Below are 22,461 nucleotides of genomic sequence, written 5' to 3' on the forward strand. Positions count from 1 at the left end.
CCTGCTTGTTTTTAGTTTGTAAGAGGAGTTGCTGTCATTCTATTTTACACTGTACTCTCTCCTAATCAGGGGCTTAACTGCCTCAAATCCAATTACACTAATTGGATGTATATTTGTGTAGACTATAATAGGTAACCATTTTTTTAATAGCTTTAAATTCAGGTTTCAGTGAAGTACTACTAGAAGACATTTATTATTTGATTGTTTCTTTGCCATATTGGTAGATAAATTCAAATGACCTGTTTTAAAAACTAAATATTTTCTTTGCTGTGTTGATTTCATCTGATTGCCATCATTTTCTAATTTGTAATACATTGGTTTTTAAAATCATTGCCAATAAACAGCAGTTTCAAAGGCGGCTTAGAAATTCAATTATAGTTTTATAGTTTCATAGCCATGAAAAAAATAGCTTCTACACTTAAATGTGACTTTTAAAAGTCATAAGAATTTGCTTTCATACCAACAGTCATGAAAAGACTTTTTTTAATACACTCTGAATTGATGGTTTCTTTTACCCCAGTATTCATGTGGATATATTGACAAAATATTATTTTATTTATCTTAAATGGTTAATGCAAGTAGTGTTGCAGCATTTTATTTTAAGTTAACTGTGAGTTAGAGGCATCATCCAAGCATATTTTTATATATAAAAGCTTTGACTTCCACTTGTAACAAGATTATATATTTCCCTGCTGATGAGAGCTGATTAGCTCAGAGAAGAATTAAATCATTAACCTTGTTTTCAGCCATGTAACCCTGAATCTCGCCTGTCTCAATGGATCTGTGGGCTGGTAAACTCGTTGTAGAGTAAATGACTTTTATGAAGCACCCTCCCTTCATGTGTTGTCAAGGAAATGAAAAAAAGTGCGAGACCTAGAAGATGGAGAAAGAGTTGTGGGGGAGGAAAGGGGTGGGAGGTCCCCTTGTCCGACGTTGTGGAAATATCCGCTTCTCTTCGAGGTCAGAGTGGTAGCCCCCACTCCTCCACCACAACACTCTCGGCACAACAAAGTCATTTGCATGTAGCTGACATTTGTTGCTTCAGTAACTTCATCTGATAATGGGCAGCCCTTGCTGCTGATCGGAAAACATATTTCTTAATTGTGTGTTGCTAGGCAACCCAGGTTTCAGTGCTAATCAGAGATGGATAATCTTCACACTTAAGGAAAGGGGGGAAAAGTGGAGATCTGCATGCGGTGTTGCGCTTTTTTTTGTTTTGTTTTTTGCTCTTGTTACCCTTTTTCTGCAGTTTAGAGCAGAAGAAAATTGAGTGAAAATAATAAGATGTTGCAGGGCACTTAATGAAAACATTTTGTTTACTCGCCCTCTCCCCTCCTTTTAGAGCTGTGTACATCTGAAGAAATTGCTTCTCATTTTTGTGCAAAGGCTCTAGTACATGTGTGAAGAGCCTCTCTTATTACTCGCTGGGTGTTTTATGCTCAATCATACATATTGATGAAAAGTTGACACATTATTCCTTTTGCATCCAGTGAATAAATTGGGGATTCTTTTTATCATTTTACATCAAAGTGCACATAAATTTTCTACAATGCTGTTGTGGCATCTTCCATTTTTATCCTCTTTAATTCTAATGTACTCTCAGACTATTGAAATCAAAGATGTGAGCAGAAATTAAATTGGTCTCCTGGAAATATTTATATGAAAGCTGCAGGTGGGAGGGCTCACGCCTGTGCACTCCTCTCAACTGTGCGCTTTGTTGGTTGGCTAAACCCATAAGCACTGTTAATAGTGGCTTTAAACGGTTGAGTCAAGCTTAGTTGCAACAGTTCCCTTCCACCTAAAGAAGGGAGAGCGCCTTCAAGCACTCACATTGGCCATGGAGTTGTCTATCAGTGGCATTCCACAGAGCAGCACAGGTGGGTGAACCCTAGCTTCAGTGTCACGTGAAGCAGAGTAGTCACCACGCTTGGTAGAGACGTGATTGGCTCGTAGCCTGCATTGTGTGCGTGCTCGGGAGATTAAGTAAAGGTGGACACTTGCACGTGGAGTCCCTGTGGAGATAATCCACAGAACATCTTCAGCTGTGCTTTTCTGGGCTGGAGATTTAGGAGGCAGTGTGGGGATGCTGCTTGTGGTGTGTTTGAAGGCAGAGATTATAGCTTAAAGGAAGCATTGAGACCAATACTTTGCATCCATATGGGGTGTGTCGGCTGCATCTCCTCTCTTGGTGACAATGCACCCAGGTTGTATCCACTGCTTCCTGGGAGGTTAGTAAAAACATGGCAGATCATTTTGTTGAGAGGAAGCCATCACTGTTGCAGCTGACAGTTATGTAACCTTCCGGCATATGGGTCTCATGGGGACTTGAATGGGATTTTAATTTCCCTGCCTGTGTTTGGAAGGACATTCACAGGGATGCATGCCTAATGTGTTCTCAGCTGTCCTTGGCTAAACTGTTTTGTTCAGGTGTCTGACAGTGATTTTAGTGTGCACTCCACCTGTTCTCCACAAGATAATCAGAAAGAAAGCCCTCCTCGTGTCAGCGTGGCCTTAGACTTTAAATCTCAACATACAAGCTCTTGTGTGTGTGTGTGTGTGTTAAGTTTGAAGTCATCCTGGTTTAGATCCTTATACGAGCAAACTGCTCAGGTTGAGAGCTTACATTATTACACATGCATAACTACTAACTATTTGAATCTTGTGATACATATTTTGCACCCCCCCACCCACCCTGAAAAAAATCTAAGAGCGATCCTTTAGCAATGTTTACACAGGCAACAGATGTCCATCTTTCAACAGCAGGAAGTGATTATTCTCATCTGAGGATGGTTGGATGTCACAGAACTGACAGCAGGACATGGGGATGAGGCGTTATGTTTCCTTTTAGCTGTCTGTTTCTTCCTTTCACTGCACATATAGGGCAGTCGGAAAGTATTAGGCCAGTGTTATCATTGCCAAAGTGTGACTACAACTGGCTGAATACCCATGTATCCATCTTTTTTTGAAACACTTTCTCCCAGACAAATTCTGTAGCAGACATTGATTCTAAGCATATATTTAAATATACATTTATTTATTTATGTATAAATATAAACATATATAGAAGATAACAGATGTCTAGGTGACCTTGTACCTTAGACCAAGAAAGACAAGCATATGAAGCCTAGCACATACAATAATGTGCTAGTTATACTCATTTTTAAGGCTAAATGCTTAAGAGATCTATCCAGGAATAGGATTAGAATTGTGGTGGGGGAATACCCACAATCCACTTGTGTGTGTTTGCCCAGGATGTACTGCACGATGGCTGGACATTGGACATGTGCAAGCATGTTTGTGTGTCAGTGTGAGTGTGTGCCATCCTTTCTAATTCCACAGATATGAATGAATAGGGTCTTCAGCTCACATGACATTGGTGTCATGTGAGCACCCCCCCCCCCCCCCCCCCCCGATTTAAAGGTAAAACATAAACAGAAGCATTTTTAGCATGTAATGTCCAGTTTTAATGACAATAAATAAAACAGAGAAGGTTTAAAAACTAATCTTTCTGCTTCCAGTCTCTTAAGAACCCGCTAAATCTTACATGAACTATCTCCTAACTGCTGTACCATCTCCATTCAACCTCTGTATTGTTTGTGTCCTGGGGGAAATAAAGCCAGAAAAATCTATTTTTCCACTAGTTCATTTTTTTCTCTCTCCCCTCAAAAACAAAACAAGCAAAAAAAAAGTGTCATCGAGCTCTATCCACCCCCCCCCCCCCCCCCCTCCATTGCTGCTTTCTCATGGTTGATCTTTCAAAACTATTGCTTGCACTCACAGAGGGATTAATGGTTTCTGCAAAGCCAGCCAACCCGTCGAGGGAATGGAGCCTTCAAGCAAATGAGTAACAGCTGGTCTCCCCCTGCTTGTGACAGCTTGACTGTGTTTGTATGCACGTGTGTGTGTGTGTGTGTGTGTGATAGCAACATCTGACCTCTGCACAGGATCAGAGGTGTTATTCCTTGTCTGAAAGTGGGCCATACAGTTTAGGATTTAGATTTTTGCTCCTAAGAAATGTCACAAGTTCACAACAATATTTTTTTCCAGCATATAATTTCTATTAAATTAGATTTAATTTACATAGCATCATATCATTTGTGTCATCTAATGGCACTTAAGTAGTGGGCTTGTAAGGGGCTTAATCACTGCAACCTTAGAAGCCTGTGGTGCTCAGGCTTTTAATAGAGATAGATTGATTAGATTTAATGGAAGTGTTGATTAAGGGTCTTGAAGCAGTGTGGGCTGAGTTTAAAATACATGTTGATGGTTTAGATGAAGTAATTGTTCAAGTTAGAGGAGAAGTAGGTCTTACAGACATCTCTAAAGCCACTATAACCATATATCAGTGGATTTGTGGAAATTTATTAATTTATTTGTTACTATTTGTAAAAGAGCCCATAAAGTTATTGCTTCTTGGAAAAGACTAAACAGAGCTATGGGAGTGGTCAGTGTTACAGCTCTGCTGGTGTTTTGTGGTTGTTCACTTAACAGCATTTGTTTGTATTCCACCGTAAAGTTGCACATGGTACAAAATGGTTTACGTCCACTTTCAGGCAGAACAGTGGGAAAGTGTCATGCACGGTCATTGCCGATGATTTTAGAAATCAGATCTGACACATTTCTGTTGCAAATGTATGCATGTTCATAACCAAAAATACAAAATAAAGCTCATGGCGTATGTGTATCGGGTAACACGGAGGAGTGCTTTGTCAAAGTTGCAGTGTTTGACAAAACTGCAAGGACATGCAAAATTCATAAGGACTGGCTGAATTTGCATAAATAGTTGCAATTGTATTGCAAATTCCTGGAAGGACTGACTAATGCATTTCTAGTTTCATGGAGGGCTTTTGTTTAGATGATTTATCAGAGTTTCTTTTCACGTTAGTGGAATGACACTTCCTGTCCAGCATTCTTGCAGATAATGTAAAAATGTTCATTTGTTAATAGGCCCAAGAAGCCAGCCTACTATGACTGGTGATGTCTTTTTTTAGAGTAACAGGCTCCGACAGGAGGCTCAAAATCAGGGGTGAAACTGAAAGATAATTCAAGTTATCCTTCCAATTGTTGGGGTTATTTCTATTTTGTATTTTTAATATTAAAAACTGCTGCCACACACTCATGCTACATCAATTACATCCCTTTTGTACACAAATACATCAAATCAACATCAACCAGGCTGGTTAAGTGACACTGCTAACTGAATGCTGTTGTAACATTTAAGCCTTTTTCTTGTCCTTTAAGAAACATTTTTGTTTTTCATGAAAGCACCTAGCAGAAAGAAAAAATATATATAAACTTTAGGCTGTATTAGACCAAACTGCAGTCTCTGGAGTGAGTACAGCAACCTTGCAGGAAAGAAACCCGTGAATGTGAGAGACAAAGTATCAAAGCAATATGTTAGTTATGTAATGTAAATACAACTGTTATTACACTTCATACAGAAAAAAAAACAAAAGTAAATACATTTTACACATACACACTGACGGTATTAATCACAGCTACAGGAATGTGCATAATAAGTGTCAGTGTGACATCAAAACGAGTTAGAGGCACAGAGTTTAAGGTTAAAATCCTAAGCAGTATAGCTTTAAAAGAAAGTCTGTAAATGTTTGGTTTATATGCTCCATGTCACAGCAAAATCAATAGAGCATGAGTGAATAGGTTTATTTACATCCTTAGAGAAACCATTTGAGTCAAAAGGAAAATAAAAACATGCAGAGTTGAGGCTGCCATAGCTGTGAGTCACCCAGGATTGTCAATTAATTTGTACACACACACTTCATTAAAGACTTTGAAAATGAGCCATACTGGTGGCAGATAAAAACAGAGATGTTTTTAACATCTTACGGCTTGGTGTAAGCAGCTGAGAGTATAGTTTTTGATGAGTTCTAACCAAGTTCAAGTCCAAGGTTGATTAATAAGCTCAAGTAGAAGATTGCTGTCACTCCTCCTCGACCCCTACTTCAAGGAGTGTGACAATTAATAAGAGTGGTGTGAGGGTGATTCATTTAGGCTGGTGTGAGTTTTACTTATTTATGAGCGCATGTCAGAGAGAAACTTCTATCGACTTGAAGTGGTCAAAAACAATGTCTGGAGTTCAGCTACGTTGTGTCCTCCAGAGCCCGAAAGGTAACCTTGAGATGCTCAGGGTGAGACGAGAAGCGCGACTGTGTGTTTATGTTTACTGTGTTTGTTCTCATCTGCTGACTTGTTGTGATTGGTGAGATGAATCATTTGGCTATTTCGGGAGATTGCATTGTCATGTATATTCTGCTTGTCGCTATTTTGTTTACGGGGTAGCTGTGATGAGTGCTCACTGCAAGAATGGCAGCGCTTTGATATAATCTCCTCCAATTATCTGTTGTCAGTTCTGTCATATATTCTCTCTCCGCAGCAGCTGGGGAGGACACCAGTTTTGTGCTTGTTGAACAGCAACAGCTGCATCCACTTAAACAGACAACTACCTCTGCACACCTCCCCAGTCCTTCTTCTACTTCATTTTTTTTTGTCTCCCTCCCCCTCTCCCTCCCTCACTCAGTGGTGTGCAGGTCACCCTGAATTATTCATCAGTGCGAAATGAAAAAGCTCATGGATATTGAATATCCTCTCTGAAGTGGTGGCCAACATTGTGTGCGTCTCTTTTTTTTTTTTTCTTCTTCTTCTTCTTCTATTCTTCAATTTTTTTGCAGCTGAAAAGAGTAAAGAGCAGCAGATCTCATTGCCAGGGTATTTCAAAGGTTAACCAATTGCTTTACCTTGTGCACATATTTACTTTTTTCATGGTCTGTAGCCAGCAGGGTAGGGGTGGAGAGTCTAGGGAAAAGAGAGAGGACAAAGAATAGGATTGAGGAAGAGAGGAGATAAATAGAAGAGGGATAAAGATGGAACAGTAATCTCTGTTCTTGCAGATATTTTCATCCTGTAAGCACTTACCCCACTGTGTGTGGTTGCCGCTGAGATGCAAACCTTTCTTGTAGCGAGGCCTGTTTCTTCCTGGAATGAATGCACGTTTGGTCTCTTGCGGTCGTCCTCATCGACCGGTTGTCATTCATTTCCCATGTGGCCCACTGGGTTTCACTAGTGTTTTCCTGCCTAGTCTTTTGTCCTGTGGTTTGATCAGCAGCTCGTGCTGCAGATCAATGTTTCTGGTTCACATTCATTCAGCTCAGTTGCCAACAAACAGAAGAATGTCTCAGAACATATCCCATGTGAGAAGTTTTAAAATAGCAGGAAAAAGTCATGGAAGTATCAGTACTCTGCTTAGTCTAGTTTGGTTTTCATTTTATTATTTTTTTGTATTTAATTTTAGGTAGTGGTGGGACGCATTAATTACTTCTACTACAGTCCAACAGCCCTGCCAGTGGACTGCTGCCCTTAGTCCCACAGGACCTGCACTCCGTGGTGGTGTGGGGGCTCTGGCTGTGGCCTACCTCTGCTTTCTTCTGGGCAGGTGCATGGGCTGTCTCGGATCTGTGTCTGTGATGGGTAAAAAAGCTAAAATAAAATAATAATGAATTATAACATTTAAGATTCAAGAGGAGCCCCATATCTAAAAGGCTCCTCTTGGCAAAATGAATTTGTTCAGCACAATAAGCAGGGTTTTAGACCTTGCCGGGTCTCCAGCATGTGGAGTTTTTGCAGCAATAAAAGGAGAGACAATAAAATAGCTAGATGTGTGCACTAATGTTTTCACGTTAAGTTCATCTATCAATGGTAGGAGAGGAGCACTGCTTTACTAAACGATCAGCAGTTGAGCATGGCCTTGGAAAAAGTATAGTTGAGATCCCGCTGCAGTTTAGATCTACGCTTAGATATGATGGAGCAGAGACGGTGGTGAAAACTGTAGCTGTAAACGTTGGTACCTTAGTTTTGTTGATGGGGTGGAGGGTAGGCTCGTGAAGCCTGGTTATTACCTGTTATTTCTACTACATACTGTATTTTTGGAGATCTGCCCTTTGACTGTCCGCTGATTGGAGTGTGCGCACCTGCGTGAGCATGCACACCTGTCTGCACATTGGGGAGGAGAATTGTGAGCACGCGACCATGTTCAGTCTGAAATGACATGCCGTCATTTAAATAAAGTAAATAACATAAGGCTGTTTTCAACTCTGTTGATGAGCGTGGAAGAAAGAAAAGTTCAATGTACAAGACCTTTTGAAAAGACAACTTGTTAATTTTGATAAATATCTACTATAGGAAATTTGTTGTCGTTTTGATGAACCACATTTTTATTTCTATTTTTAGGTTTTAAAATAAAGAAAAACAAAATTTTTGCAAAAAAAGGATAGATAGATTTTCTTATATGGGATGTTGCAGGTTGCACACCCCTGACTTAAGATGTTTAAATCTGGACTAAATTATTCTTGGAGCTGGTTGATTAATTTAAACACAGTGTCTGATGAAACCTTTGTCCTATTTATGAAAACACATACATGGTCCATTTATTTATGTATTGTCTGTGTATAAACCACAATACCCCCCTCCCCCCCACGCCACAGTATGGCAGCCAGTCCATTATTCTGCTGTCCTGATGCTGTACAGGACACGTTTTTTTAAAAAAAAAAAAAAATATTTGCCTGATGATTACTGGAAGAACAAGGATAGTAAAATAAGTTCCATCATGCAGTGTTAAAATACGAAGTAAGCCCCAGCATCCCTTTTTTGCATATTGTACATGACAATACCACAAAATATTGAATGTTTTTTTTTGTTTTGTTCTTTTCTTTTTTTCCAGTTTTTTAATGTGTGTGTGAGAGAGAGAGAGAGAGAGAGAGAGAGAGTGAGAGAAAACAATGCAACGCTGACCCCATGTTGCTCTCAATGGTCATTATGTTTCTACTACCCTGTTTCCACTCAGTCATTACAGTCCATTTTCTTCCAATACTAGTTTCTACTTCAGCACAGACAATTACCCAGGAATCCTTTTAAGAGTATTCCCAAGCTGTACAAAGACCAAATGTTCCTGCAGGAAGCAGCTCAGGGCTTTAAGTGGCTAACCTTCCAAAACTTCTTTTAAGAAAGCGGTAGAGGCATATTGACTGGCAATTTGAGAGAATAAAGCAATTTCATTTGCTTGTGAATAGAACAGGTCAGATTATCTGATATTTGAGGCTCTGCATTTGTGTTTTGTGAATGTTCAAGAGTGTCCTGTTGCCTATAGGTTATCACACTTTAGCTTAACAAAAGCACAAAAAAATGATGTCATACACATACATGTAGTAGCATCGGTGTAGCCGAAAACGGTGTCAGGTATTCAGGTGTCATTTGCCCAAAATGTAAAGTCCTGTTGCAGTAGGCTTCTTGGTATTGCTGGTTCTGGGGAGAAGGTCTGTGCTGTGAGAGGAAGTGTGAAATATCATCTGCCACGGTGGAAGGAGGTGGATGAGCAGGTGGGTGGGAATTTATTTTCAGAGGGTGGGTGTATGGTGGTGGGGGCATGATGATGAAAATGGCTGTAACTCTTCAGCAAAGTGAGCTTTAAAAGGCTGTAAGTGGACACTGCATAGTATCTGATGGCTGACTCCTGGTCGACAAGACCCCACGACCCCGGAGTTTTTATCGTAATGGAGCACAGCTGGGCTGCAGCTTCAATGGGTTAATAGCCATGTGACAGCTTTTGTGGGGCAGAGGGTGGGCAGGAGGCATTGTGTGAATTTATGTGTGTATGTGTATGCATTTTTTTCCTCTCTCTCTTTTTTTTTTTTTTTCTTTTTACTTGTGCACTGAGTGGCATGCAGAGGCCACACTAGGGAGGGTGGGACTTTGTACTACACACTCACTGCCAGGCCAGATGGCTCCTGTCACTGAAAGAAGAGGAGGAGTGATAGAAGGGAAAAGGGAAAGGAGGTGGGATTTGAGTCGCCCTTAACGGCACTAGAGTGGCCTGTACCCAGAGCCACCACATCTGGAGACCACCTGCAGCTGGCTCAACCTGCTTCCTCCATCCTCATCCCATTCCCTCACTTTCTTTCTCTGTTTTTCCAAATGGGGGAGGTAGTGGTGATGGTTGTGGGATGTGTTTGGCCAGGCTGTGTGCCCATATTTCGGCAACTTTACTGTGTCTATGCTTTGGGTAGAGGAAGAGGAGGTGCAGGAAGGATGGATAGGAAGAGAAGGAATGGGAGGCAGTGGTGGTGGCGGCATGAAGGCAGAGCAAAATATCACATTATTTTATGACCCAGCCTTTGAGACTTGTGGGTTTTGTATTTGCTATATTTCTTTTCTTTTTTTTTCCTCCCCAAGTAAAAAGGCAAAGTGAAAATGTTCGCTTTTCTTTCTTCGCTCTTTCTACAACTGATCCAGAGGCCACAGGGGGGCTGTTCCTGCCTGGAAGATAAAGCCTGCCTGCCCTCCTTGGCTACCCCCAAATAAAATCCACTCATTTGCATTCCCATGCTGTAATTTATCCGTCCTCTCTTTCTCTCAATTTCTCTTTCACTATCTCTATCCCTCATCCCTGCATCTTTTCAGCCCCGGTCCTTGCAGTTCCGCAGGGACCGAGACGTGGGAGGAGAAGAAAAGAGGAGAGTCAGAGAAAACAAAAGCAGAGAAGCAGTGTTGACTTTAGGTTTGTTATCTGCACTGCTGCTGTGGGAGGGGGTGGTCTTGTGTGTATGTGTGTGTCTGCATACATGCCTGTGGGGATGATATTTACCCTGGCTGCTACTACCACGGCAGGTACTTTTCAGTGGATGGACCTGAGCTTGAATAAATATTTACTGAAAAGAAATTACACATGCACCACTAAAACTATTTCTCTAGTCATCTTTTTGCCCTTTGTGGGAAGATTTTCCCAGTGTGTCAGTGTTGCACAGTGATTGCATGTGCATGTTTAAAGAGTAACAGTCCCTCTTTAAAAAAAAAAAAAAAATGAGTTACAGCTTTTTATCTTAGTTGCTGAGTGAGCAAGAGGAGTATTTTGCTAAAATGATGCTACATTATTCATTCTTTATGCATTAGTTGTAAAATAGGCTGAGTTGCCAGAAGGGCATAGAAAAACACACCTAATTTTTCAGGAGTTATGTAGCCCAGACTTGCAGAATATGGCTTCTACGTGGGTCAGAATGAGGTCACAACACACTTAAGTTGTGGCCCCTTTGGTGTGTGTTGTGTTTGGTGTGGTAAATATTTGACATCATATATACTCGATTTGGCCAGTCAAGCATCACTTCATTATGGCTGTAAATAGAGCAAGATGGTGACACCAAATCCTAAACTGTCACTTACAGACTGCAGTGAGGCAGCAGTCTGTGGACAGATGCTGATGAATAGTCTGCTGGCACCTTTTTAAGAACTGCACCACATGAAGCTACATGGTTTCCCAACAGTCCATCTGAATTTTGTCTGAAATAACCATAAAATCAGATTCTGCTGCAACTCTGAATGTAAGAGTGTGAGACTATAAAATAATAGTTACATACTTCACTGTGGAATTAGGAAATCAAAGTAAGGAAAAACGGCTGTAAAAGCATGCCAGGGGGTATTCTCCTGGGTGCAACTGTTACTGAGTTGATCCCCCTTTTGACCCAAGTCCAGCATCAGCAATGAACCCCTGAACCTCTGGTCATAATGTAGTAAGCCGAGGCCTCGTCTCTAAGCGGCAGGTTGGCACTCTACATTTGCTTTCTTTAAATCCCTTTAAGTGCTTTAGGAGGATTTAACTGGCCTCTGCATCCAGCTTCCTCTCTGCAGCCAAGTTCCAGCACTTACAGGAAAAGAGCGCATACAGTGTAATTAGGCTGGTTAAAGAAGAGGGCTTCCTCTCAACGGTAAATCCACACGGACTGCAAGGAGGCTCGGGCCATTTGTTGGGTCTTTTAGAGCGTGACCGCTGCTCTTGATGTTTCGCTATGCCAAGGGTCAGGGCTTAAAGAAGCCATGCAGCTAGAGGGAAATTAGAGTCTGAGCTCCAAATTTAAAGTAATAAATGTATTCTCATCTTTGGATAAAGGAAACACTAAAAGAACTGAGGCGCGATAACTCTAGCTGTATTTGTAGGTTTGTTAAGGCTGGGTAAACGTACAAATATAAATAATAAAGGACAGATCTTTTTATCAAATAGATTTAAAGAGATTTCTAGTAGAGGCTGGGCAAGTATTATTTTCTATATTGATCACTCGCTCTTGATTGCAGTAAAGAGTTAGTTAATGCTCTCAAGTTTAAAAGGATACTAATAATGATTGCATCATAAAAGAAATGTAATTTAATTCTAAAAAAAGATCATTAAATGCTTAAATACTTTTTGAGCGATGCTCATTCAGGGTGGCAGCTACAGATGATGAAATGATGCTTTTTTGTTTAACTGCAAGAACAGGTGCATCCCTCATTTTCACGCTTTCTGTGTAGTTGCTAGGGTGATTCCTTTACAGGTGATCAGACAAACCAGTTGTGTTTTCTGTTTTACACATTGTATTAATCTGTTCTATATAATTTTTACTGCATCCAAACTGCTTCCATATTACTGTCTTTGGTTACATAAATTCTCCCTTAAGTGTCCTTCCTCAGTCTGCTGGCAGGTAGTAATAGTTGCTCATTGTGGGGCAGGTTCTGATGAAGCAGCAGATGCAGAATCAGTGCTGGTTTGACCCAATCCTGGCTGCCCTTCATCTGAGAAAGGAGTCATTTGTTTGTGGGGAGTTGGCCTACTGTGCCAATCTGTTCAAATTAGTGTTTAGTCGACTTTTCCAAACATGTAACTGCATGTTCGTCAACTGCTGGATTCAGGAACATGTAGCAGTTTGTTTACACAGCCTGCCAGTTTCCCATCCCCTTTGTGTAGGTAGCTAATATTCTTTCAGATATACTTCAATTTCACATTCTGCATTGAGACCCAAACCAGTTCCAACTTTACAGCCAAACCTGGAAGGATAGATGAAAGAAAACAAAATTGAACAAAAGGAAACCTTCAGGCCTCATAAGAGTTTTGTAGTTAAGATGGGAAGATCTGTTTTCTCAAGATTAGGCATTTTGAATGTTTTTTGCCTCCTCTGTCAGCATGGTCTGTTTAACTGTCTGCAACTAAAAAACAACCACAAACATAATGGGTCTACACCACTCAGATTACAAACAGATCACAATCTGAATGCTTTTAAGACCAAAAAACATCTCAACCCTTCCTTTTTTCTCTTTTTTCTTTTTTTTTTTCTTTGATTTTTGGTGGCTGCTTTGGTGTGCTGAACAAAATTATTTTGCCAGTATTGTTCTTTTTTTTTTTTTTTTGGATATTTCTAAGTTGCATTTTAATGTTGGACATGCCAAGGTAACCGCAACAACTGTACAACCAAAATAGAAAACCAGCTGCTACACCTGTAGAGAGAAACTTAACAGCAGCACAGTGTAATAAAACAAAGCAGTCAATCACCAAGAGCACCTATAAGACCCTCCACATTCTCCACATTTATATGTCGATTACCTGTTTATTATAATTAGAGCAGGACCAACACACCTACCGGCTGAACCTGCAGGTTTTCTGGGAGGTTTGTACTGTACTGCTGCACAGTTAGAGAAAATTACAGTTATGGACAGGCATTCAGCTTCTGCTTTTCTATTCATTTAATAACTACTAGCAGCATTTCTGATCGACTGAAAAAAGAAAAAAGCTGTGTGAGATATTTTGTTTATTTTGGGACTTAGTACTATTTTACTGGGTAAGTTAGCATTCAACATGGCCTTTCACACAAATCTGCAGTGTTCTGATACCACCTACCCCTCCTTGTATTCTTAAAATAACTCTAACCTCACAGAATGAGTCTGTGTCTTTTGGAAAGCTGTGATCTGCACGGTCCAAATTAACATATTGCTGTCAGTCATCTCCCCACATCCCCCTCTTCTGCACTTTCTAATGTTATTGAAGACAGAAAGATCAGAGGGGCAACCGTATCCCCACACTCCATCAAAAATGTGTGTATGTGTGTGTGTAAGTGTGTCTGGCCGGCTGGCAGGAAGTTAGTTGCCGCTGCCTTTGATGGTCACACTCTCTCAGATGTGTCATTGCTGCAGACGGCGGCTCGGATGACACGTTGCGTCTCGGCTTGGTGGGCTCTCGATGCTGAGAAAAAACAGCCGCGATCTAAACACACACACACTGTAAATGTACGCGAGGTGAATACACATTGTTATTCTACACAAGTGTCTTCACACCAGGATGGACACTTCCACCCATCCTACAAGCGAAAAACTGCACGGGCTGTTCCACCTTTCCACTTTACTGTCACTGATAATGGCTTGTGGCGTGTGACCGCGCAAGCTCTTTGTATATCGGTTGCGCTTGTCACGCTGCCGATGAGGTGTGTGTGTGTGTGTGTGTCGCCGTGCCTTGGACTTGCTGCAGCGTTGCAGGGAGGCTGCTTTGTTATTTTAAAACTGGTGTTTTCAGCCACTCGTCCTCGCAGTCATTCAACAGAGCGATGTGTCAGTGGTCCCCCTCCCCCCCTCCATCCTCTTCCCTCCAGGGACCAAACTGTGAACTTAACACACTCGGCTCTGATGACTTCCCTGATGGTGCGACAAACAGCCAACTCCACAGCTGTAATGTTATTACTGGAGCGGGTTGAATGTTGCATTGTTCTTGTGGTTTACTGTGTGTGTGTGTGTGGGTGTGTGTGAGTGTGTTTTCAGTGGGAGGGAGGAGAGTAAAAGGGTGGATGTCACTACTCCAGTTTCTTCCTGGTTACCCGAAACATGCCAAAGAAGGTGTGGGTTGCTGTGTGTTTTCGGGGGAAAAGAAGAAGTGTTTAGATGTACATTAAAGTGGGAATAGGAGTGGAGGAAACTAAATAATTAGGTGTGGGGAGGTGAGGAAGAGAGTATGTCTGCATGAGTGGGGGAAAAAAAGGGGGGGCAGGCGTTCTCAAAACACTGTGGAGTCCAGATCAGAAATAAAACATAAAAAAAGGGGGAGAAGAAGCAGGAGGAGGAGGAGGTAAAAAGGGAGGAGGGATTGTGCCGGAGTGTGTTATGTGTGCGGATCCTATGAAGTGATCGCAGCCGGGGAGTAAATTGCGCGAGCCCAGAGAGCACGGCGCTGCATGTTCAAGCTTTTGATTTAGACAGGATTCCTTTTTCCTTCTTTCTTTCTTTTTCTTTTCCTTTTTTTGCTCTTCGGCAGGATCTTTATCGCTATTGCTTTGGTTTATAGCAGCTAAGACAAAGGCAGGAGAAAAGAGAAAAAGAAAAAAAGCGAGAGGACGCAGAGTGAATAGATGTTGCGCAGCTGACAGCAGAGGAAGCACTGTAGAGAGTTTCCAGCCATCTCGACCGCAGCCTTCTTGGAAGATTTTTTTTTTAAAGGACAAAAGCTCACCCCCCTCTTCCTCCTTCTTTAGCCAACCACTATCCGATCACCGGCACACCATCCTCCTCGTGTTTGTGTGTGTGTGTGCATAAGGACAGCGTGGTTGTATGGTGCTGAGCCCTGAAAGGCATGGACTAAAAAGATGATGCAGCCGGGGGGCTTAGTGTGAGCTAGCATCGTGAAAGCCCCTTGCCTTCACCAACAGACCAAGAAGAGCGACTCCGGGGGAGGGGGGAGGGGGGGTTAAAGCACAAGAGGAGGAGGAAGAGGGGAGAATACCCTCCTTGGATTATTGCAGAGGGTCTTCCTCTTTCTTTCCTGTTTTTTTTTTTTTTTTTTTTTAATTCTTTTTTTTTTTTTTATTTTGGACCCCTACTCGCTTTGGTCATCCTCTGTTTTTGCTGCGATGTGCAGTCTTTAAGCCTGTAAGAATGTGGAGGCAACATTTTCCAGGCAAGCAGCATGTTTCCTGTTTTCTTTTCTGGATGTCTAATAAAGTCTGGCATGTGGGGAGGTGGGAGGGAAGTAGGTGGACGGGGAGAGGTGGAGGGAGTGTTATGGATAAGAGGAGGGGAGAATTGTGCATGTGTGTTGTGGCCAGTAAGGTTAGTAGTCCAATGTTGTCATTTCGAGGTCTGCCTGTCTCATGTTGCTACACCTGGCTCAGTTGGTTTCACTTCCTCTGTGGTTTTGTGTGCTCCGTAGTTCAGGGCAACACCAAAGAATAAGAGAAGAGAGGACGAAAAGAGAGGAGGGGGAAACGGGAGGTCCAGTACGGTTGTGCCATGGAAGCTGTAGACACCCGCTTTTGTCCCGTGCTAGAATGTGGGCCCCGGCTTGCCAGTGCTCACAGAGGGTACCATTTAAAACATGCGTGCGCTCATTTTCTTGGCAGGGGTTGGATTGGTGTGGCAGCCTGCCGGGTGGTGACAGGGGTGGGGCACTGGCAGCGCCAGGACAAGTGGCCTTTGTGTGCTTCTTTTAGGGAAGTGAAGGGAGGGAAGGGCAGGGAGGAGGCTGCCAACAAAGGGTGCTTACACCCGCCCTCCTCGCCCGCATCACCCCCTTCTCTTCAGCCCTGACAACTCACACAGTGACCTCGCACTGTCACAGGCTGATGAAGGGTTTGTGTGTGGGTGTTGGAAACGAGAACGTATTAAGTGAGTAATTCAACCCCAGTGCACCAGAAGTAGACTACTCACTCTGGCAGAGTGCCATTTGAAATGTAAGGGAAGTGCAGCGAGGAAAACAAAGTGTTGTTTGACTTAATGGCACATCTGTGCATTATACCAAGCTTCTGCGTTACCCCCACAGTCAAGCTGCTGGAACTTCGCCAACATTTTCTGTTGGGTCTTATTCATTTGGTGTCAGGTTCCTGTTGTACGCATGTTTTCATGCACATCTCAGTTTGCTTTCGCAGCTCGTGCTTCCATTAACATTTATGTAATAATCCATTCATAGTCATCTAAACTCATTTAGAAGCATTTTGCTCTGAGCATAGAAATTCAACTTTTTTGTCAATAACATTGAGATTGAGACTTCAAGTTGTGCGATTACTGAACAGCAAAATAACAGTTTAGGTGTAGATGAAGGCCGATTTCAGACATTTTTTTCCCCCATATTGGTGAAGGACAAATTGAAGTAAGAACATTAGCCAGATAACAGCCAAGTACTTGTTTAGAAAAATATACCACTGCGAGTTTCTTCTTTAATAAGCTGCAGCCGATGCAGATTGCTTGTTACTTTTGCCACTTCTCAAGGCCAAAAAGGGCACATGGTGATAAATTATTAAGAGGAACCTCTGACCTGAGTGTTATCTAGATTAGTTTTTGCAAAGAAAACAAGGTGATAGTTTGAAGTTAGTTTTTAATTCTCAGCTGTATCAAAGCGAAACCAGAGCTCAAAGTGATTGCTCTTTAAATTCTGTTTTTCTAAATGTTATCTACTGCTGCTTTATAACCGTAAGGTTTTTACTATTCAGTAGAACTGGAAATCTGTCCAAACTTTTGCATACAAGATGGAGACATGTTAGGCGTGTCGTCCTTCCCCCCCCAAACACAGCCTCCTCTTGTTTGACTGGCCGTCTGTGTTAACCGGGGAGTTAGGTTTAGGTTTCAGCATAGTGGTACTCTGGTGGCGCAGTAAATGGCCGTAACTGTTGGCGGTCAGCAGCGGCAGCACACCATGTTGTCAAGACGCAGCCACCTGCATACAGCAGCTTGGTGGTTGCTAGGTAACCGTTGGCAGCAGATGATGATAGTGTTTTAGAGTGGCCTGTCTGGTCTCCTATTACCACATTTCTGTTGCTCTTATCTTCTCTTCTGTCCTCTTTTCATTTTCTTTCCTACACTTTTGACCACATTACATTCCTCATTTCCCCCCACCCCTTCCTCCATACCCTCTTCACCCCCCTCTCCTCTCTCATCGGAGGCAACTTAACACCAGCAGCAGAGGCCAGTGGTAGGAAGAGACTCCCAGCTCTCTCCACCACATAATGGAAACTCTGGCTTCATCTCCCATCGCTGCTCTGCTATGTCCTGCTGCCAGACTCTGACTAAGTGTTGCTGGCGGAGGAACCACAGCCTCCAGCCTGGGCAGAATTAATCTTCTACAGGAATGATTAGAATTAAAGCACTCAGCAGCGAGATTGAGCAAAATAAAGACGGAAAAGGCTCATCTTACACATTCTTGTCTGCACAAAGTGGTTTTAAGCCTTTTCACAGCAGGCCTAGTTTTCCAAAATTATTTTCATTGTGACCCAGTTCTCATTTTTGACAAGTGGTGTGCTCTCTAATTGAGTAAAACGTTCTACTTTCAGGCTGCCAGCTGAGGTCACCACAATTTATTAAAGGGATTTGAAAAGATTTTAGTATCATATATCCAGAAGCAGCAAATGCCATTTAAAATACACAGCATCTATATATTCATATAGATATGTTTTCAAGGCCCATTTTTACCATCTTGAAGCCCACATTTTAAATCTTTATGCGGCTTAGAAATCCTAATCTGCTTTTCTTTTATTCATTTGTAATATTCAAAGTCATAGTCATATTTATTTGACTGTAAAAGATTATCAGTGTGACATGGCTGCTTCAGACATTCATTTAATGACTCAATAATTTAGCAGAATAGTGTTTATCTCAATATTTATCATATTAAATGAGTAAACATCACTTTTAGCTTTGATTACTTTGTCGGCGGGTCGATTTGTGTCTATTTTTGACAACTTGTAGCCCGTGCAATTAATTAATTTTGGGGAGGAAGAAAAAAAAATCATTTGAAGACTAATCACCAGTGAGGAAATCATTAGTTGCAGAGTATATCATTACACAGATGCAGCAGGGGTTGTGTGTATGCGTGGATGTCTGTTAGGTGTTCCTTTGGCAGGTAAACCCACAACTTCATCTGCCTCCCTTAGTGAAAATTAACTCATACACAATCATCTCATAAAGAAACACACACACATTAGCAGCCTGGCAACAGTTTAGCAACAAGCCGAGGAAGCGAGAAGATAGAGGAATGGGGGGAAATGAGGGGGATTAATTAAGAGAGGAGATAAATTAAGAGCACTCTGTCTCCTGTGTTTCTGACATGACTCCCAAAACTCCACAGAGAGAGCCCACTGTTAACATTTGATGCACCGTGTCCTCCTTTTGCTTCTGCTTGATTTATGGTTCAGTTTGAATTTCTGGGTGTTTGTCGCGAGGTGGCCAGCAACAGCACAGTCGCCTGCAGAGAACATGGCAGACCTGCTGAAAACTGCTGTTTTATTCCTGCTTGTTGCCTCTGACAATGTGCTACAGCGCTGTTTAAAATGAGAGCTGACCGAGCATTTGTCGCAGCGGCAGTAAAAGCTCACAGATCTTAGTGATTTTGTAACCATCCAGAGAGTTAATATCCCAACAGAGATGGAAGATAAACAAATCTGAAGGTAACAATGAATCCTAATTGTGAGAAATCTGCCTAATGGTGGAAAATTATCTTGTAGTACACAGAGAAAGCGGATACTGTAGGGATAAGTGGTTCTCATAGGATAGCAATGCTTCATACACATAATGGTCTGACAAAAAATATTATGTGCTTCTTTAGACTACTTACATAAAAGTATACAAAGAGGTTTATTAAGTTCAGCTTAAACTTCTGCAGCATTAAAAGGGATGTTCTTTTGCAGAGAGACTATATCTTATTTCAGTGTCATAGCAAAAGATAATATAGTTCTTATTCTAAGCTGTTAATAGAGCCAGATGCCAGCAGATTGCTCTGTCCTTATATTTCTGTCTTTGACCAAACAGCTGTTACTACTGATATAATTAATATCACATAAAAAATGCCCACATATCAGTCTTTTGATCTCAATTATATTAAGTAAGATCTAAAAAAAAATGTAAAATGCCAGTAATATTAAGATATTACAGAAAGGGTTACAACTATTTTTTGAGATAAAAATATGAAAATTTTAGTGAATCGCTGGTCGACATTTTTTTTATATATATTTTCTAACAAGCTTTAAATTAGACAAATAAGAGATATGCAGGCATGTTTTATAAATAAATGCTGTGGCAAACCTGTGTCTTGAAACAGATTAAAGAATAAAAAGAAAAAAAATTGAAAAATATTTTAAGTAGCTGAAATTGGATCACATGGCCCAGTTTGAGCGAACTTGGTTGTTACACTATTTAAAAGTGTCCAAAATTATCAATCAGCAAAAATGAGTCGCCCAAACTTCAGACAAAATTGCCTTTTAGCCTTAAGTGGTCCTTCCTGCTTGTTTAAACCCATTTACAAAGCTTACAGAGGAGATATTTTAGTTGTTATAATTGACGTGTTCTGCTGTCTGCTCATATGCACCACCTGCTGGTCATTGTGTAAAGTGCAGCTGCTCCTAAGTACTGTTAAAATGGTTCTATACTTTCATTAAAGGGTGGTATATATCTGTATCGCCCTCCGCCCCCACAGATGGCCATTTTTTTTAGTGCACACAGACAGAAAACTTAAAACAACTTAAAACTTAACAATGCTAAGCCATCAGAGATGACACTGTATTGCTTGAACGTTGATTGGCTAAAACTAGATTGAGCTAGGATGAGCCAACTAGGCCTGATTAAAGGGAAAAATATAATAACACATTATAATAAGAGCACTAAAAACGATCTTTTTAAATTTTGAACATGAAGAAGATTTTTGTCCACTTTCTGTATGTTTCAGAGCAAATCTAAAGCACCAACAATAGTTCTAATATAACCAAGAGGAGCTAACAGCTAAAATTATTCCCTATGTTTTTGTTACTGCCCCCAGGTGGCAGCAGAATGCTATAACATGTAAATTTGCATCCATGAAGCTCCAGTGCAGAGGTTTCACAATTATTCAGTTACTCACATAATTTAAATGATCTGAATTTTACAAAAACTAAACTTCTACACCGAGAAATTACAGCTTCACCATGCCTTGTTTTTAAAAGTTTGTGACCCCCCCCCCCCCCCCCCCCCCCAAAACTTTAATTAGATGGTATTTGAAATCTCTGCATGTAACACGTATAAACATGAAATTCTATTCTACATAATTACAGACTAATTTCAATGCACAAACCACAGGCATGCTGTCAAGTATCGGCGCAGGAAGGACAGGTGCTGATAAGGGTGTCATGAATGCATCACTTATCAGACACGCGTGTGATGTTGTTGTGAAGCTGACAGACCCAGTGATTCAGGCTGAGACTGGTTTGATATACATGCTGTCAGTTTACCACAAGGGGAGTGTTGGCTGTCACCTCCCTGCTTCCCCTGCCTGAATGCATCATCTTCTCTCCATCAAAATCAGCAGAGTGAAAATCAGTCTGTCACACAGGAGGAGACGCACATACACGAATATACGCCCGAGCTTGTGGAACGATGGAGCGGTGGAAAAAAAGAGAGGAAAATAATAGGAGAGGAAGAGAAGGAATGACAGTCGAGGAGAAGAAATGACAGAGAAAGGAGGAGTGGAGATTACAAAAAGACAGCTGAGGAATGATAGCTGAGGTCGGGGGGGGGGGGTTATAAAGGGGGATAAAGGACTCTGTGAGCAAACAGAGCCCGACATCAACAGAAGAGAGGAGCTGTCACAAGATGCTATCACACAGGGAGAGGGCCATGAAAATACAACATAGCAGATGATACTGTAAAATGTAACGGAGGAAGAGTCTGCAAGAGGGAGATGTAAAGAGTAAGAGACTGAAAGGTCAGAGAGACACAGAGAAATCCAGTGGATGATTCATGGAGTTCAGCCAATCTAACCCGTGCCTGAGGGTTTGATGCAGCCTGCCAACATCTCTTCTCCCTTACTGCTTTAACTACAGGTCCCTCTCACCTGCACACCCACTGCTGTCTATAACTGTTAGATACAAGCATGTACTGCTTAGATCATAGCAGTTGTGGCTTTTTTTTTCCTGATCGTCAGAGAGCTCTTTAATCAATATTTCTGAAATTACCTTTAAATTAAAACGTTATGATGTGAATGAGGTTTGTTTGAAATGTTGGAATGAATTGGCTCTGCTGCCTTTCTGCTTGGCTTATTGCTTCAGTTTCAGAGGTGCCGCACTTTCCTACATTGCAGCCACACCTCATCAGAACAAAACCTTTCCTGCACCCTTACCACTACAAATGAAATCTAAACAAGCTTGGTGCACTTTGGATTCAAGTCTTGTCAGTGAGTACAGATATGCACAGAGGAGAAAAATGCTGTGAGGTTTTCTAAATCAAATTTGACTCTGAGCTGCATTAGAACAGCCATCCTAAACACACTTTAGAGGTACACACTGAAGGTTTTCTCACATTCCTCATTTAAAATGGTTTTGCTGGAAGAATGGGTGGAAACCTTCCAAAAAAGAACTGAGACTCTTAGCTGACTATTAAAAAGTGTTGCATGGTCTGATGCTTGCCAGAGGAGGTGTTACTAAGTTCAAACTGTTTAAGGCGACCAGTCTTAAGGATTATTTTTTTCCCTTTTTTCCCCTTTTGAAGTGTAACCTAATAACCTGAGCCGCATCATATCAAGTAGCAGCTTATACAAATCCACATATCATGTTTTGGATGATATGCGCCATAACATCATTGATCAGTACATTAATTATTTAAGAAGTAAGAAAGGTTTTCAGCTTTTAAGTAAATGACTCAACTGTTGTTGCCTGGTCT

General features: G+C 41.4%; 1 protein-coding gene across 3 annotated transcripts in view; it reads left to right on the plus strand.

Annotated features, from left to right (window-relative positions):
* Nucleotides 1–22,461, plus strand: part of ctbp2l (C-terminal binding protein 2, like) — a 104,121-nt gene that overhangs the window by 60,970 nt on the left and 20,690 nt on the right. Inside the window, exon 1 of one of the 3 annotated variants that reach the window (XM_041973142.1) lies at nt 15,543–15,745. The exons of the other annotated variants lie outside the window; for them this stretch is intronic. Coding sequence (XP_041829076.1) covers nt 15,724–15,745 — 22 coding nt within the window. The 5' untranslated portion in view covers nt 15,543–15,723. Of the gene's footprint in view, nt 1–15,542; nt 15,746–22,461 lie in introns of those variants that run through there. 3 annotated transcript variants of the gene reach the window in all.

This window comes from Melanotaenia boesemani, chromosome 21 (genome assembly GCF_017639745.1).
Source record: "Melanotaenia boesemani isolate fMelBoe1 chromosome 21, fMelBoe1.pri, whole genome shotgun sequence".
NCBI classification, from domain to species: domain Eukaryota; kingdom Metazoa; phylum Chordata; class Actinopteri; order Atheriniformes; family Melanotaeniidae; genus Melanotaenia; species Melanotaenia boesemani.